Below are 18,580 nucleotides of genomic sequence, written 5' to 3'. Positions count from 1 at the left end.
TGGGTTTACAGGTAGAGTTACTACATGTAAAGTAGGTTCAGTCCCTGATCTCTGTCATTTTTCCCAGACCTCAACAGTACAGAGAGTTTGATGGGGGTTCTGCTCCCACCCCATATACTGAGCTGTCCAGATCAGCTACTATACACAGTGCATTCAGCTTTTCTGTCTCTGGGTCAAAGTCTCTCAATGCTGGCTATTACTCCCTAACAACAGTCTATAAAAAACCAACAAACTTCTGAGACTGTCTAGACACTGCACTGAAATTAATCCTAAGTAAATAACATGGTGCTTTACCTCAGTGACAGGACAGGTTTGTTTGGTGAACCTGTGGTCTCGGCCAATCCCCAAAGTCAGATAAAAAGAGTTTATCTTCTTATGAACAAGAGAACAGGATAGCATGCCATTGAATTTAATCATATTTGCCGATGGTGAAAAACAAAAAACACAAACAAAAACCCACCTTGTCTCATAAATATGTCACTCTCCTTAAAGGGGAACCTTGACAATGATTGACCATATTGACTTCATAGAAAGATTAATTTGCAGGTCGAGTGACATGTGACGAGAAAATTATTTTATATTCATAGTAACAAAAGGGCGATTCCCCTGGCTGACAGGAGCAGTCAATAAATATTTTTTGCGGTGGTTATGCCCAATGCAAGAACTTTTCATGGGCCCAGAATTACTGGTGTTGCCCCTGTGAACAACACTTCAGCAAAGCATTGCTGCCTGCAGGACGACGTTAGCGTTACCTCTAGCGTTTTCATGTAGCACTACAACCTTAATCATAGTACGATAAAGCTTCGACAATAATAGTAAAATACTATAAAAAACTGTAGCCTAAATTGGTAATTGCATTTTTAAGAACGGCGAATATGTGACAGCAAAGATCTATATGGGGCCGGTGAAATGTTTGAGAGCGCACCATTTTCACAGTAATATGTTCTGTTACCAAAAAATTTGTGGATTTGGTCCTATAACCTGACCTAAGCATCAACAGCGCCACCTCACATCAGGAAGTGGTGATACAACAGCCAGTGAAAGAAAAATGGCACAGGGCCTGAACATGAATTAAATGTTTATTTCTATAATCAACTGTACAGCAGTCTTTGTTTTTATCTAACATTGAAAAAAGATGATGCGATACGAAAATAATTGTACACAGCTTGTTGGCAATGATACAACAACGATCAGCGAGATTTCTCAGAAAATAATTCCCGGTGCGTATATGACTGCGCGTTTGGCGACATCTGGTGTCACCGTCAGATGCCAAACTTCTAGTAAGGACTAGTTAAGTGGTGCCAAATCATCTCTCTCCCCCAATAAAAAAATCATACACCGTTTATTATACTCAGAAACTCATAATAAGCAGATCAAGAAGCAGCATTCAGAGCAACATTTCTAAAGTCAACAGGATATAAAAAATAGCACAACAAATAATAATAATAATAATAATAATAATAATAATATTTTAAGTTCGTATGCATTTCCACCTGCGTGTCTCGGTCACGATCGCATGTTGTGCCCGTATCCTTAACCTTAAAATCATAATGGAAAGAGGTGAGTAATTTTGCAGTTTACATAACTTTTAACAAGCCTAATTGATAGGCTACTGTAGCCGCCAAATTTGCTTTTAGAACAGGGACCATCAATAACTCCGCTTTTCCTCTGAGCATTACTGCAACAAATAATAGAAGCCAGTGGCATTGACCGTCAAACACAAAAGCTTGTGTTTTAAAAGTTGATTCACCTTGAATAGTAGCAGGCAAACGCATGATTTCTTGTCCAGAATGCCCGACGACCTGAGGCTACTTCTGAAATATTAAGCGCGTTCGTGTTCAGAGGAGAAACGGTTTGCACTGCTGGTTGATTGAGGAACCAATCTGTTAGATTTGAAATAACACAAATGAGCTGAAGCTGCATACAAACAACATTTTAATACCACCCGACTGAGAGTGCGACATACAGTAGGCCTATTGTACACCGATTGAGCGAGGACATTGAACAAAATCTTTAAACATCGTGTAAACTGTTGCTCTGCAGCCCGTGTAGGTGTTCGTCCAGGTAAGAATCCACAGCACTGCTGTCCAAACCCGTAACCACTTTGTCCACATTCAAAAGGTTCTCGCCCCTGCCGTCGAAGTAAGACTGAAGGATTCGGTAAAACTGAAAAACATGTATAAAAACGTCCTGAATAAAGTTTTTAAAGTGTTCCGTCTGTGGTTAAAAGAGATAATGGAACAATACAATTAAAAACAAAAATGCGGTAGCCCATAATTACTGAATTAATTATTGAGAATGTGACCGCATGTTTGCTTGAACCAAACTTGTAAAGGAAACTTGTATTCCTAAAATGGTGGATTTTAAATATTAATGTTGCAACAAGTACATATACATTTTGAAATAAAAAGCTTTAAAAAATCAACAATTCTGTCAACATTTGTACACTACATATTGCACGTGTGTTCTTATATGCATACAACACTTTTGTTGGCCCAGAGCTTTCAATTTCTCTGAACTGGACCCACATAGCCAACATTTCATATTTTTTTACATTTACGATTTCCTCTTCAGACAGTAATTTTCTTACTAACCACAGGAGCAGACCATTTGTATAGTGATGTATAGTGATTGATACTAGGAGCCCACTCCAGGCATAGGCAATATGGTAACTCTGGCTGAAAACCACAACTGATATTTGACTGGCCATAGCCTGTTGGGCAATTCTGATGCCTCCCAGTTTTACATGATAGCACAAATGCAAACAGCAATGAAGTTTCCACATTGATCAAATGAGTAGATCACCGAGGTCAACTTTTCAGTCCATCCCTAGACTGCCTGAAAGGAGAATGCCTATTGCAGTCATAGGCTATAGGGAAGAGGAGTAGGTCTCACCAGGATCCTGCTCTGAGGGTTGCTGAGGGATTTCCACTCTTCCTCACTATAGACAGGATTTGATGTGACACAAGTGATGAAGAGTGTCATAGCAGCTGCTGCTGCCCAGAGAGATGGTCTTAGCCTGTTCAAAAAGTACATGCACCACACACGCACACATATACACATACATACACACACACACATACACACATACATACACACGCACACATTGAGCAGAATTTTAAATTTATTACGATAAATTAGTTACTCAGCAAATTTATAAGAAATGTGCACAGATAAAGTTGAAAACAATGTTAAGTAATAAAGATATTAATATTGCGCATTGCTGACTCACATTGCAACCTTGGATGTTGTTGAACGCAGTAATATCAGTTTGTGGCACTTCTTTGAGTCTCCTGAAGCTCTGCCTGCCCTTTTATATACGCAGTTTCAATGCCCGCCCCACTCATCTCCCATCATTTGGACTAATGAGAGCAAAGCCAGAAATAAATACACATTCATTGCCACCTCCTGATAAAAGCATTACTCAGTAGCATCTATCTTGGTCTCTAATTTCCTGTTCAGAGAAGCATAAAGCCAGATTCAAAGGACAAACAGAATCCAAATTCAGCGGGCTTCAAGAGGTCAGTGGTAAAGCAACATATCAAGGCTCAATGAGTGTTCAATATACAGTACAGTATGGATATTTAAAACAGAAGGTGCACTTGACAAGGGAATCGGCACAGCAAGTAGAATGCAAGGAAATAGAAAAAGGTAACAAAAAGCTCCCGGGCTGGCACCCCTGTGTGCATTGCCTCTTGGTTTCAGACTCCTTTACCCAGCTCAAACTCCTAGGTCCTAAGGTTTCAGTGCTCTACTTGTCTTAAGTGTACTGGATGAGACAGAGAGTTTTGTGTTACGACACACTATTTAAAAAAAACAAAAAAAACAAACATTTTTCATCAATTCTTTTTTATAGGCCCTTTGAAACATATGGTGCTAGCTGAGACTAATCCTGACTGCCAGTGCTGACTGTGGCCAGCAACCCTGCAGGGTGGCACATAACCAATGTGTCACCCAAGATGGAAAGCTTTCAAAGATACAACTGAACAGACCTATGAACATATCAGGGCTCTGTAGAAAAGAGAATAAAAATGATGTAGCAAAATAAATCTGAGCAGAAGTCCCACATCAACCAGAAAAAGAGGGAGTTTTCTCTCAGGCAGTGGGAGTGGGGCACAAACAGATGACAACGTGCAACTGTCTGTATACAAACCTAAAAAAGGACACAAATGAAAGAGGGTGGTGCTAAAAGACATCTTGTTTGACACCTTCTTGATTTTTAGAATATGAATCCGCTTGATACCAAGCCGTCTCAGCAGCCCCTGAACAAAATGATTGTGCAATGTTGAGTGACTATGATTGGCACCAAATGTAGTAATGTTAATGTGAAGTAAAGCTTTTGGGTCATTTTATTACTTATATAATTACGTAAAATGTCTCATAATTTCTAGACTGATCTAAACTAGGTGTCCTAGGTTATGAGCACTGTATACTAAAATACTTTGACAATGACATGCTTCCTTTTTAGAATTTGTTGCTCATCTGTACCTTACTTCCAGGCCCTGTATACCCGGTCTGAAAATTGCGTGAAATAGTGTCAGTGTTATAATATTCATAAAACAATAACCTGGTCACATTTCACATCCTTTGATTCATTCAGATCAAGGTTTCGTTAATGCAAACTCAAAGTTACTATTTCCTAATTCTACAAAATTGAGATTTCATCCATTTTTATACAATAAGCAATTCAAAGTTAAGGTTATCCTTGAGGTCTCATGTTAGAAGGTAACTTTATATCATAAAGGCACATCTGAATGACAAAGCAAGAAAAAACAAGTTAACTTCAGACTTTGGTCAGAATAGATTGGTTTTAATTATATTCCTAATGTAATGTACTGGGAAGATGGTTTATAGGCAAATGAAGCACTAATTTTAGTATTTCGAATTAAAATCTAAATGAGGTAATTATGCAGATGAGGTCGAATAAAATTCAAGAGCAGGCCCTCCCTCAAGGCTGTTTTCCTACCTCAGAGGTGAAGCTTTGAAAAATAACAGGCTTCTGGTTTTCACCCAAATATAATTCTAAAAATGAATTCTTCAGAAACATCCTGATATTTATACTGTCCAGTGATGGACAGAAATATGATTTAAAGGGAAATTACACTTTATAACACTTCTGCTTCTCATGACTGATATTGTCCTTCTAATGAATGCCCTTCATTTTTCGATTAGTTATTTCATTTTAAATGTCTAACGTTAGAAACAAAGACCTATTTTTTTTTTAGCGCAAGTCCACATAGGACGGTTTCCAGTTTTTTCTTCTTCTTCGATTTCGCTTTGCGGCAAAATCGAGAAGAAGCAAAGCAAAACATTCCGTTAACTTGGCGTTGAAATCGAACAAACTAACATCTGCTAGCTTTTGTTTGATGCGATATTAGTGTAATAATGAGGTGCATTGTACCCGGTTGTCATAATGCCCCCGGTAAACTTTCCTTGAAAGCACATTTTCATAGTTTTCCACGCGATGCAACTTTGTGCCAGACATGGTTGGATGCAATCAGACACCCAAACATAAACGAGGACTAAGGGTATGCAGCGACTACTTTGAAGGCACCGACTACCAAGGTGACCGTCTGAAGCCTGGAGCTGTACCCACCGTTTTCCCTTCCTTGGTCGAACCGATCGAGGTTGATACTATGCGGGCTGGCTAACGCTATCGCGTCTGTCTGTGATGCACAGGATGTCTACCACCAGTTGCCGTTTGTCCTGGGAATAGCCTGTTTTTCCTCAATCTCGGCCCGCTCCTGACTCGCTCTCGCACGATCAACCTGCAAATCAGCCAGCTCTGTGTATTCCGGCTCGAATTGATAGGGCACAACAGTCCCATGATCAAAAACAAAATCTCCTTTGTCCTCAGACATTTTCGGTTTCGCTAGCTAGTAGTCACACAACACTATTTCTACGACCAACCTAATGTTATTGTCTGCAGGTACATCCACATCAGAAGTCGCGCAATGATATGCATCCTCGAGTTCGACACTGAACTGCCTGGGTCTACTTCCTGCATTTGTAAAGGAAAACAACAAAAATATTAACATAATGAAATAACTAATCGAAAAATGAAGGGCGACACATTCATTAGACGGACAATATCAGCCATGAGAAGCAGAAGTGTTATAAAGTGTAATTCCCCTTTAATGCCTATAAGCAGGATTGAGCTTTAGGTATCTGATAAAAATTCCTTAATTGGATGAACAGAGCAGCTTATACCTTCTCAGAAAACGTTATTTCTATCAAAGGGCCAACAGTCCCATATAATAATCATTAAAATCAACACAAAGCCCTTTCCCATGGCATTTGCAAGAATGAACCACGCCCCCACCCCTACTCCAAAAAAAAGAAAAAAAAGATAAATAGATAAAAACAGCACGTCTGGAATGCCATTGAAAAGGCTGCCTGTCTCAAGTAAAATGCAGCATCCTCATTAGCTCCCAAATCTTGCTGGGAGACCAGGAAGGCATTGCAACAACGTTCATTTAATAAAAGAAGCGGAAGAGAACTAATAATACAATACTCATTAACATACCAATTTATAGCTCATATGGAAGAGGACAATCATTATAGAAGAATTCATGCTAAGGTGCAGTAAAACTGGCTGGTCAATGACCAAGTACATGTGAATGCCCGCCATCTTTTTCTGCAGAGAGAAAATGGGCCTTATTCACACGTTAACTCCTGGGGCCTCAAATAATTAAACTCATAACACTGGGTGGCTGGTAAAACCTGACACATGCCTTCCCCTACAGTAAGCAACAGCTCATGCCACCCATGTTAATTTCTGACAGCTTGACACTGGTTAATCAGGCGTTGTTTGCGGCCCATCCATATGAAGCCCCTCCACCCAAGCCAGGGGCAGCCAATGCTCCACCCGCAACCACAACAGAGGGTACGAGGCAAAATGGGCTCCCTTACCGTGGTGGAGTGAATGGTGCAGATTGCTCCTGTTCATTCCATGGTCAATTGTCTCTATGGTCAAAAGGAGAACGGTCACATGTACAATGAACAACATGCTGCTATCTCTATGGACTTCAGGCCGAAAATCCTGAGAATGAGGCTATCCATGTGCCTCTGAAGCCAGTGTATGAGGGCAGTCGAACCACAACAAGGCATCACACTGAATGTTGAACAGGCACTTGCCATCAGACAAGCGGAATCATGATTCTTAAGATTTAGTGAGCAAACAGCTGGAGAAGCGCTCTCCAAACCATGGCTATCCAGAGGCTACACAAACAAGTTGGCCTTCCTTTGTCATCTTGACTTCCAGCTCATTTCATGCAGGCAGTATCAAAACCTTGGGCAAGTCTATGGCTGATGTCTGAGCTACCACCTGCAGTACAGTTTCAGCTGTCTGCGCTGGATCAAAGTGGTCTACAAAACGTAGGTGGCCATCACCGTTTGCTGGTTCACAGTAATTATGAGACCCAGTTGGAGTGGTTCATAAGCCCTGGTTTTGAGTATGATGTAAAATGACATTGGTTTATAGCATTTACTAATATAGACCTGTACAGTCCAATGAGCGGCAGATGTAACTGCAGTGCCATCACAAGTTGGACTGTACCAGCTGACCTGTCGAGTGTCACAGTGTCCTTGGAAAGTTTCCAGAGGAAGAGTGCGGACAATGTCTGCTGTTCTTGAGGGCACACAGTAAATGGCCTCACTGTGCCAGGACTAGTTGAAATCAACGCCATGCATGAACAGAGCATCTTTGCAACTGGCGAAGGATTACCCAATAGTTACTTGGTACAGTCCAGCTGCAACAGAACTACCATTAAATCACGACTCAAAAGCAAAATAAACAAAACACATACCAAATAACAGAAAGAAATAACAGCACAACTGAACGGCAAAGTACCACAAAACCAGTTAATTATTAAATTACATAACCCACTTCAGGATTTTATTACCCATAAAATATACAGGAATCTCAGATGTACTGAAAGTGTGCATGAAGGTATAGTATCCAAGCAGTCACTATTTCCTATGAACATGCTAGTTTCATCCCTTCAAAACAAAAGGAAAAAAATCTTTCTGTTCCACTTTCATGAAGCCAGTCGATATAGTGTACAGATTTCCAGTTTAAAATATTTTTTTTAAAAATCATTGAAGAAAAAACAAAAATAATGCTTTCGTTTTTCTAACAATCACATACAGGACTGGATGGTTTCTTCAAATGAATGCAAGCGAAACCTTTCAAAATGACATCAAGGAGAGGAGGAAAAAAATAAACATAAATCATATCTTGTATATAAGGAATTCAATGGTGTTGTGTTCTTGGTTTAGACAGTGTTCTTCACCCCAGAGCAAACCATGCTTGCAGCTAATTGCCTGGCTTACAGTATCAGTGCTTTTCACAAACGTAGTGTTACTCTTTGTCCATCAACAGTGTCCCCTCTGGTAGCTTCTGGTACACCTTCTTTTCATTAAGAAACTCATGAAGGCACAAAATGATGAAAATGACCTACAGATATCACTAATGGAAAAGATCAATCCTTTATTTCTAAAATAATGGACTGGGAAGGCCAGTTTTAATCTGTCATTGTGGTTAGCTTAAGTTACAACTGTATGTTCAATTTTTTTTTTCAAATCAGATCTTTAATCTTCAATACAGTTAATAAATGATGCGAATTTCCAGAGGTTCTGGAGTTTAGTGTAAAAACCCTGACAGCACCACGCAGGCTGGTCTCAAAATTATACGCAAAAACGCTCGACCGTTTTATTAAAATTTTGTCTCAAAAATATTTATTCCCCCCACCCCCACATTAATCAAAGATGATGCAGGTATGTGCGTCTTGACTCAGAGTGCAGCAACAGGACAAAAAAAGGAAAGACTTTCTCATTCTCCATCGCAAAAAAGCAATCCAAGTCACCGTTCTATCAGCCTAATTCAAAGCTTATTTGCAGTCATGACCGGTTCGAATGTTTCGGACGACTTTTTGGTCCCTTCGGTCAGCCCCCCCTCCCCCATAAGTGCTCTTGATGACACAGGATTATTGCCTCAGTGGCTGATGGCTGAAATGCTCAGTCTCCGTTTCATTGCTCAGTCTGAACACCTTCACTGAGGTCATGCGTAGCTGGGCTGGAGTAACTGCGGAAATGTGCTGACCCGTGGCGCTGGATGATGATGAAGAAGATGAAGATGAAGATGAGAAAGCAGTGGTGTAGGCCGGCCTCCCGCGCGTCTCTCTCCGTGTGGGACTCCTGAGTCGTAGGCACGCCCGGCTGAAGGGCTTCTCAGCCAGGTGGGCTCTGGTGATTAAGACAGCGGTGTCTCTCCGCTCCCGTCCCCCTCCCCTTCGCCTCCCCCTCTCCCTCCCTCCCTCCCTCCCTCCCTCCCTCCCCCTCTCCCTCAGTAGGTCTCGGAGTCGGAGTCATTGAGCTCATCGTCCGGGGTGTAGAAGCCGTCCCCGCGGCCGATGTTGTTGAAGCTGCAGTAGGAGCTGTGCTCGCTCCTCAGGATGGGCAGGGTGTCGAAGGTCACCGTCTTGGAGGGGTTGGAGTAGTGGTTAATGGCACTGAAGCTCAGGTTGGGAATGCTGGAGCCGGGGGACACGCGCATCATGGTGGCCAGGATGAGAGCCAGGCAGTCGGCCACGTCTTTGTTTGGGGCGCACGCCAAGGCAGGGGTGTAGCCTGTGGACAGAGTTTCAGCGTTTCAGGAGGATTGCATGTTCAAACGTAGATGGTACATTTTTTTTTTTTTTAAATAATTTTTTTTTTTTGGCAGTGGCCAACCAGTAAATCCAGTTACTGAACTGTTCCTACTTTCATTCCTTAAACTGACCACCCTGTAGTAAAGATAGCTTTGACAGAGGCGGCCGGGGCTTCCCCCTCACCGTTTTCATCCACAGCGAGCACGCTGGCGCCTTTTCCCAGCAGCTCCTGTACCACCACCGTCAGACCGTTCCGCGCCGCCACATGGAGGGGACTGTGGGAGGAACAGAGCCAGAGTGAGGCTGGCTGTGCTCACTCAAACACACACTGAGCACCGAGGAGGTCTTATGAGCCTCACTCCTCTCCCACAATACACAAGCACAAACTAATTAAACACATAAAAAATGTACACAATATTTTTATCATGTATAATACATACACACATATAAATGTAAGAGTATAATATAAGGGTGCAGACATTTTTGTTTGCATAAACATAACCTAAATGCAATCGTGAGGATGTGTTAGTCCATTTCATTCAAAATATCACAAGGGGGCGCTAATGAACCAAACTATAAATACTGAAGGCTGGCAAAAGCCATATTTCAACAACACTCAAAATAAGTCAAAGAAAAAAGCATCACAAATACACCAAAAAACACGTGAAAATAAAGCCCCCGCACGATCGGTACACACGTCTGTAAAGCTGCGTTTGTGGAGTTGATGAGGTTCCGGTCGGTTATCTTCTCCAGTATTAACAAGGCACTCGTCTCATGCCCCTTTAGAAAAGAAAGGCACACAACAGCGGCGGTTCAGTAAGGCACAGCCTTTCAGTACAGACGCTACAGAGCAGCAGGGAAATGAAACGGAGGGATCAGCAGCGGTAACGGACACACACCTTGTTGCAAGCCAGATGCAGAGCAGTGTTCTTGTTCGCATCCTGCATTGTGAGGTCCGCCTTTGCACTGCTCACTAGCACCTCTGAAATAGTAGACAGGGCGTTTTCAAATCATCCAAAATAAACAAAATGATATGATGCATGCTAAACGTGTGATTATGAAGATAAAATGGTGACATTTAAAAAACAAAAAAAAACAAAACACATTTTCTACATGGGATTTCTAGTCAATGTCCTCAAGTTCAGTGTTCCTGAAGTTAAACGTATGCATTTATGTACCCGTTACACGGCGACAGCGTGAGCACAGACGCAGTAAAGGAAAGCGCGGACTGTACCGACGGCGTTGGTCTGGCCGTTCTCGGCGGCCATCATGAGGGGTGTTTTTCCGGAAGCGTCCACGCTGTTGACCTGGGCGTTCTGGCCCAGCAGCAGCTGCAGGCACTCCACGTGGTCCGTGAAAGCCGCCGCGTGCAGAGGGGTCCTGCGGAGAGCGGAGCGTTCAGGGGAACTCATTCTGCTCTCTGAACACACAGCCTACTGAAGGGACCGCTTTAACCAGTCCCTATGGCCTCAAAGAACGCATTTCAGAAATGCGCTTCTGTATTTTCTTACTAAAAAGAATCTAGATTACAATTTTAAATCGGATTTAAATTTACATTCAGAGGTGGTAACAGTTTTTTTATTGAATGTTAATTGTTTTTCAAACAATGTTTCATTTTTTGTTCAGAGTGTTTAACTGCTAAGACCTATTCACCAGTCTAGTGAGTTCCATCCGTGAATGTAAGCCTCCCTGGTAAGATTACCTGTTTTTGGAATCTGTGGCATTCACGATTCCGGGACCCAGGGTGTCGATCAGCATCTCAGCCGCCCCTTCATTATCGTTAATTCTGAGGGAGCAGAGAACAGAGAGTCCTCTGCTGGGGTACGTACAGCATGTACAGCATGCCTAACACCCACACAGAAATGCTTAATGATGAGGACAGCCCATTTAAGCCCACCTAGGCCCACCATTTTACCCAGTTCACACTGCAGCAAGTTTTGTGGCAAATAAGGCCAGCACAAGAACACACACACACGCACGCACGCACGCACACACGCACGCACGCGCACACACACACACACACACACACACACACAGTGCAGTGAACACTTACACAGCACAGTGAAGGGGGCTGAAGGCGTTGCCCTCCACCTTGCGGAAAACCTCCTGCTCAAGCAGCACTTCAACACACGTGTCGTGACCTGAGGTAAGCACAACGTCAATCCACACCTGTGAGCACTGTGTGTACAATGACTGCGTAACAGTCAAAACAATCTTCCATATCAGACTAAATACACTTGGTTTATATTTGCATAGCAGACACACTTATACAGAAGAACTCAAAACACATCAACCTTTTTCCCCCATATTTCCATGTACTCGGCTGGATGTTTTGCAAATCAATTTAGGGAACACGGCACCTTGTTCATGGGTACAAAAGGGCTGCCCCATCTGGGTTCCCAAATTATAAATTTGCAGGCAAAATTTTATTCCCTTGACTGTCATAACAGTCTGTGCAGTATCATCTCCCTGCAGTAAAATTACTTTGCAGCTTGCACTAGCAATGTCAATGCTAACGGCTGTCACATAACAGCTAACACTACTGATCAGCGTGCAATAGCTCCAGCTACAGAGGGATAAAGAAAAATAATGCGCAACAGATTTCCATCACTGAGGGAAACAGCATGCGTTACAGAAGCGGTTCCTGTAACCGAAGCGGGACATGCAGAAGTACCGTTGTAGCAGGCCCAGTGCAGGGGGGTGTAACCCCGGTTGTCGGTGATGACGGGGAGCGCCTCTATGGACTGCGCTGCCTGCAGAAGCCCCCCCAGGACCCCGATGTGTCCGCACGCAGCTGCCAGGTGTACGGGGGTGCGCCCCCTACAGTCCCGGACCAGGAAGTTGGCGCTGTGCTGCAGCAGTGCCTCCATGCACTCCTCATGGCCCGTCACCGCCTGCACAGGAGAGCGCAGCCGCCATCTCAAACACAGCCATGCCGCCGGCCGGAGCCATAAACTACAACCACCAGGTTTCACAAACACCATTTACTGAGCTGCATTGGAGTAAATACAAGAGTTTCTCCAATGATAGGCAACCATTATTTACTCGCTTAAAACAACCATTTAATTTCTTGAGAGCTCTTTAAAAACATAAATGTGAAGCCATTTATGATTGCTCTAGATACTGGTCCTTAATGTGCCATGTATTAAAGAATAGAGTCCAACAGGAAGTGTGGGCCTCTCACCCCTCGGTGTAAAGCGGTCCTCCCCCACTTGTCTTTGGCGTCCACGTTGGCTCCCTTGTTGAGCAGGGAGTAAACGCAGTCGGTGTGTCCACTCAGCACAGACAACATCAGGGGAGTCCTGACAGAAGCCAACCAATCAGAGTTAAGGATTGGAAGGTGGTTGTGATCAGTGTCCCACTGCCCAGGTTCTGCAAATACTGGCTTTCACTTCAAACTAAACCTAATTAACCAATAACATTTTTGACTGAATACTCAAAGAATTTAAGTAAAATATTCACATTTCTGCAGGGATATGGAGAACCACAAATACATGTCTAGCTGACCAGTTCCAAAAGCTCCCAACTCCCAAGCCCCCTATTGCCAAGCAGAGAATGTTCCAGAACTGCAAACACAAATGAAGGACACCAGAGTTGACACTCATGCACGGCACCCTCAGATTTCTCAAACTTACTGTCCATTGCCGTCCTGAATGTCTACAGCAGTCTGAAGATCCGCATTACCAATCAGCAAACGCAAACACTCAGAATGGCCATTTGTAGCTGGAAGGAAATGCCATTTATGAATCATTAGAAAAAGTGCGGCCCCTTCTAAAATGTACACAGAAATACACATGTAGTCAGAGCACAAGGAGAGTGGCATGAGGGCTAGAGATTTGGATTTCTATGACTGGAACATACATGGACTTTATATGCACAAGTTAAAAGTAAAAACTCAACCCTTTACACTTTTACCATATGTGTGTGCAATCATTTACTGCTGACGAGATCATTTGCATTTGTAAGACATCATGTAATAGCAGGATATGAAAACTGGCAAGTCATTTCCATCAGACCCTAAAACTTGCAGACCCTAAGGCTTAGACTGGAAAATCCTCCCTGTACACCACCTTGTACTGTACACCATCTCACAAGGTGGAAGGCAAATCATTTTTCATGCAGAAGTAGGTTCTTGATGCTTCCAAAAAAGGAATGGTGTGAACAGGAGCCAGTGTCTGAAACGTCCTGCGAAGTGCAGGCGTACCTGCAGCATGGATGGGGGTCCTCTTCAGGGTGTAGTCCTTGACCAGGATGGAGGCCCCCTGGTTGATCAGCACGTCCACGCACTCCACGTGCCCCTTGAAGGCGGCCAGGTCCAGGGGCGTACGGCCCTGGCTGTTCCTCACGTCCAGGTCCAGTAGGGACTGGACCAGAACCTCCATAGCTTGGTGGTGACCATGGTAAGCCTGCAGAAGATGAGAATCTGGTCAAGCTGTGGCCTACACCGCACTTTCCACTGCTCCAGCGCGGGAAAGGGAAATACTGATCATCTCCAGTGAAGATCAGACTGTGATACGTCATGCTGCAGGAGGAGGCTGTACTCACTGCTAAGTGTAAGGGGCTGATGGGAGCACGGACATCAGAGTCGTTCAGGATGTCGGTCCCAGACGTCTCCATAAGCTGGGGGAACAGAATATTAGCGTACATCCAGGGTTTCAGATCAACACCACCGCAGGTCATAACACTCTTAGGACAGACCACTCTAGGTCTATTTACAGGGCTTTAATGGATTTCAGTTGCTGCGTATTTACTGAATACATTTAGTTTAAATTTAAAACTTTAAACTTACCACATCAAGAGGTGTTTCACTAGCAATCTGAAAAATAAGGAGAGGTTTGAAACACTCAAATGGATGCATTAATTAGTGTGTGCAAAACACACATTCACAAGACATTTACAACACACATTTACAACTACACACATAGTACAACTAATATGGGTATTCAAAGGGTTTTTTAGCATAGAACATTATGCCTGTGTGCCCTAATGAACCACCCAAAGCAGATCACTTCCCCTGAACGTGCTCATTAGCGAGCAGACGGCAGAGCTTCTGTGCAGACTCACCAGCTCCAGACACAGGCGGTGGCCGTACGCCGAGGCGTAGTGCACCGCGTTGTAGCCCTGCTTGTCCCGGATCCCTGGGTTTGCGTCATTCCGCAGTAAATACTCCAGGCACCTGAGGACACAGCGGAGACAGGGAGTCAATACACGGCACAGGCTCACACACGCAGAGACTGACACACATACACAACATAACACACGCACAGACTAACACACATACACTACATAACACACACGCACGCACACACGCAGAGACTGACACACATACACAACACACACACAAACACAGAGACTAACACACATACACTACACAACACGCACGCACGCAGAGACAGACACACATACACAAGAAACACATACACACACACACGCGAACATACAGACACACAGACTTAACTGACGCACACGTACATGCGGGCATGGACATGCAGAGAAACAAGTCCACATGCAGAGAAGGCAGAGAACACAGACACTCACACACGCACACACACACACACACATGGCGCAGAGCTGCCACTCACTTTCCGTCTGTGTCGGAGGCGGCTGCGTAGTGTAGCGGGGTGCAGCCCCTCTCATCCAGGTCGTTGACGCTGGCCCCAGACCCCACCAGGGCAAACAGGCACTGGTAGTTACAGTTGGCGGCAGCGTAATGCAGAGGTGTCCTGCAGGGGGCGGCAAAGCCAAAATCACATTCGTTGAACCTCACGGGCACCACACTGAGCACAAATCAACTTCCGCCATTACGTAAACACCTTTAAAACTCCACCAAGCCCAGTTCTCTGAAAAACACTTCCTTTAAAATAGATCTGAACTTCCATGTATAGCCATGTCAGTTAGCCAGTTGTGTTTATTGCAAAGGAAATGCTTGGAAACCACAGTGAGTTGGATGATCTCGAACTCATAACAAAATGATCTTTCAGAGGACACTTACACAAGCTTGTTACAGTACGTGCAACCAAACATTTTCCCTGGGTTAGCCCTTTCATATTTCACCCAAAAACCCTGTGCTCAGACACAGCGCCCCTCCAGCAGCAGAAGGACAATGCCTGTGCACCGAGCACGACAGAATTCAATCAATCAGGGTTTTTGTCCCAATCACAGATTTCACTTCTCTCCACAGTTAAGAGTAAATGAATAATCTATCTGCTGAATAGTGAGCCCCTGAGGACCAGGGTTTTGCATCTCTGCTCTATTCAATTTAGCCGGTAGCATCCTCTTTCTGCTGAATACCAGCATGCGTGTGGAGCAGGAATGACCTTGTGCTGCAGACAATCAGCAAATGTGCAACGGTAAGCAGCCTAACGATGGAAAGTTCATTAATGATTAATTATAATTCTCCAGAGGATAAATCCCCATGGCACCTACCACAGCAGACACAGCAAGCTAAAATAATTACTCATCGTAACGCTACTACAGTACGCTCCATTTACTACTGGAGTACAGGCCACTGAATGGTACACAACTATAACAGGAGCCTCTCGGGCTATGCTTGCTTTTTACCTTCCTGCTGCAGATGGTGAATGGCACTGGCTTTCCCTGCTGAATTTCACCCCCCAGGGAGAAAGCCAGACTGAGATGGAATTAAACTAAGGACAGTCATGACAGAAGATTACATATGAACAAACAAGGTACTCACCTCCCAAACTTATCTTTTCTGTTGAAATCTGCCCCAGTGTTGAGCAAGAGATTTAAGCACTCCAAATTCCTGAGAAGCAGAAGCACATTCCATTGCTCAGTTTATTTAGTCACAATTCAACATTTGTGGCATTCAAGGATATCATTAAAGTAAATAAAATTAGGTCAGTGTGGAATTCCAGGCTACAAGCCCAGTTTCTTGATCATTACACCATAACACAGGTAGCGAATACAACCATGGAAACACAAGTGTTCCAACACTGAGGGGTTCTGGGAGTTGCAAACACTATGGGACACATTTTCCCATCATGTTGGGGCGGGGGAAAAGGTAAGGGCAATGGCTCTTGTTGCTTGATGGTCCGAAATGATCGTCTTTTCCCCATATTTAAGCTTCCTACAGAGAGGAGTCTCCATGCCCCTGTCAACAGAGTACTCGGTGACATAATCCATGTCAGGGCCTTCTTAATGGATATTCTTCGAATGCATTATTCGCCACTGTCATTCAAACTAATATAAAAAAACGAGCGTGTGCAGAGGTCATGTGACGGGGAGACATGAAAACATCCTAACTTACCCTCCGGCCGCTGCAGCGTGTAAACACGTCCTGCCAAAATCATCAGGGGTATCGATGTCAAAGCCTGGGGGTGGGGTGACATTTCACTGCAGTTACAGGGAGCATCATACACACCATCCGGTCTGCAGTTTAGCGCCAATGAACGGGCAGTGAATGGAGGCAACCAGCTTTGCTGTCAGGTATTAGCACCTTGGTTCAATCTGTTCAGTTGCATCTCATTGCTTGTGGTGCAGTCAGACTGGGTGATTTACTTAGCACTCCTTAAGCATCAGAGGTAAGACTGTCTCTATGAAACGCTATAAGCAGAAAGTGTGGTGATGTTTCCCTTCGTTTAGAGCCACGTTTCATATGAAATTTTAATCAACTGATGGATCGTCCAATAAGGCTCATGCATTCATGCCAAAGGCACTAACTGAACAAGATGACATTTCCAAACCTGCTGAGTCTAAAGCCACAGAATGCTGCTGTATCAACGCACTGTAATCATGAATCTTTAACGTCCAGCTGGGTTTCAAATACTGGCAGGCAGCAAGAAGGCCAGACTGCTGAGTGCGTCTGCTCGCTCCAGGATCGAAGAAGTAACATCCCTCCCATCCCCCATAACAGGCAGTGACAAGTAGACCATTATCCCGTCAGGTCACAACAGGAGTGGAAAAGCCACAGCTATAGCTGCTCTATTTGTTTTTGCAGCACTTGATGAGTAACAATTTGGGCACGAGTTAGAAACGGAGAAGGAAAGATCACAACAGGCTCTGTGGGAGCCCTCAATCTGACAAAGAGCTTAGTTATTTCTAGCATTATTGTTTCCAACCATCGAGTGAGGGAAAAGAATACAGTACTCCACTATTCATCTTGTTCATCAAACTACGCATATCCTACCAACCCTGACCAGAATCCCATTAAAATAACTGAAATATTGATTATCATGGAAACAAACAAGCCTCTCAAAGGCCTGGAAAAAAATCAAACCCTTTCAAAGGGCTGGGAAATGACATCCTCTGAAATGAAAGTCAATTTGTTTTCTGTCCCAAACGTCTGAAGCAGCCATATAACTTAAGACCAAACAAATCTTCAAATCCATAAATAATTAAACAACAGGAGCCATATTTATATCTGAGGCAGGCTCTCCATAGCATCAATAAACTTTTGCTAGCTAAGCCCTACATGTTCAATAGGCTCCACTCCCTGCACACAAGTCCGCTGAGATGGGTGTACACCCAATGAATTTAAACTCTTTTGTATACCTCTTTTTAAAAAATTTCCAGCAGTGTTTTACAGTCCTGATAAAACAAAAAAATGTAAATCGCTCAATATCTTGCTAGTGAGGTTCCAGGAGAAAAAAGGTTCATCAGTAGTAGATGACGGAGATGAGCTTTATTTCTGTGCTGAATGGCGCCAAGCACATCGCTGGCTGACTGCATGCAGGTTCCCAGCACTGCATGGGTGGGCGGGAGACACTCACCAGAAGATAGAAGCTTCCGGCAGCAGTCGGAAAACCCGCTGAGAGCGGCCAAGTGCAACGGGAACATCCCGTGAATACCCCGTCTGCAACAGAGCCAGGACCATAACCGACCTGCAAATCACCTCACACGACACTCCACACCCAACCAGCACATTTACTACACAACACTACATTTTTGGCACTCCTTTCTTCAGATGA

At 43.8% G+C, this 18,580-nt stretch overlaps 1 protein-coding gene and 1 long non-coding RNA gene across 4 annotated transcripts in view; both read right to left on the bottom strand.

Annotated features, from left to right (window-relative positions):
* Window positions 1-1,065: 1,065 nt before the first annotated feature.
* On the bottom strand, window positions 1,066-5,898 carry LOC118230330. 2 transcript variants are annotated; one of them, XR_004765828.1, is made up of 4 exons: window positions 5,597-5,898; window positions 3,233-3,362; window positions 2,896-3,019; window positions 1,066-2,166 (listed from the first exon to the last, which is right to left on the bottom strand). It is a non-coding gene; the product is annotated as an uncharacterized LOC118230330 (long non-coding RNA). The 2 variants fall into 2 exon arrangements; XR_004765827.1 differs by lacking the exon at window positions 5,597-5,898 and having other exon boundaries at window positions 3,233-3,784.
* A 3,421-nt stretch (window positions 5,899-9,319) lies between these two features.
* Window positions 9,320-18,580, bottom strand: part of ankrd28b (ankyrin repeat domain 28b) — a 35,441-nt gene continuing 26,180 nt past the window's right edge. Inside the window, exons 11-28 of one of the 2 annotated variants that reach the window (XM_035423204.1) lie at window positions 18,383-18,465; window positions 16,921-16,984; window positions 16,348-16,416; window positions 15,233-15,373; window positions 14,715-14,826; window positions 14,440-14,466; window positions 14,196-14,270; window positions 13,855-14,056; window positions 13,286-13,373; window positions 12,835-12,952; window positions 12,325-12,544; window positions 11,704-11,791; window positions 11,353-11,436; window positions 10,885-11,030; window positions 10,550-10,632; window positions 10,348-10,430; window positions 9,834-9,925; window positions 9,320-9,630 (exon numbers count right to left, since the gene is read on the bottom strand). In XM_035423204.1, the coding sequence (XP_035279095.1) occupies window positions 9,347-9,630; window positions 9,834-9,925; window positions 10,348-10,430; window positions 10,550-10,632; window positions 10,885-11,030; window positions 11,353-11,436; window positions 11,704-11,791; window positions 12,325-12,544; window positions 12,835-12,952; window positions 13,286-13,373; window positions 13,855-14,056; window positions 14,196-14,270; window positions 14,440-14,466; window positions 14,715-14,826; window positions 15,233-15,373; window positions 16,348-16,416; window positions 16,921-16,984; window positions 18,383-18,465 (2,059 nt within the window). In that variant the 3' untranslated portion in view covers window positions 9,320-9,346. The remainder of the gene's footprint in view (window positions 9,631-9,833; window positions 9,926-10,347; window positions 10,431-10,549; window positions 10,633-10,884; window positions 11,031-11,352; window positions 11,437-11,703; window positions 11,792-12,324; window positions 12,545-12,834; window positions 12,953-13,285; window positions 13,374-13,854; window positions 14,057-14,195; window positions 14,271-14,439; window positions 14,467-14,714; window positions 14,827-15,232; window positions 15,374-16,347; window positions 16,417-16,920; window positions 16,985-18,382; window positions 18,466-18,580) is intronic. The other variant, XM_035423214.1, reaches the window with a different exon arrangement.

This window comes from Anguilla anguilla, chromosome 1 (assembly GCF_013347855.1).
Source record: "Anguilla anguilla isolate fAngAng1 chromosome 1, fAngAng1.pri, whole genome shotgun sequence".
Classification (NCBI taxonomy): domain Eukaryota; kingdom Metazoa; phylum Chordata; class Actinopteri; order Anguilliformes; family Anguillidae; genus Anguilla; species Anguilla anguilla.
The sequence above is the reverse complement of the archived record's forward strand: the minus strand, read 5'-3'. Positions and strand labels throughout refer to the sequence as shown.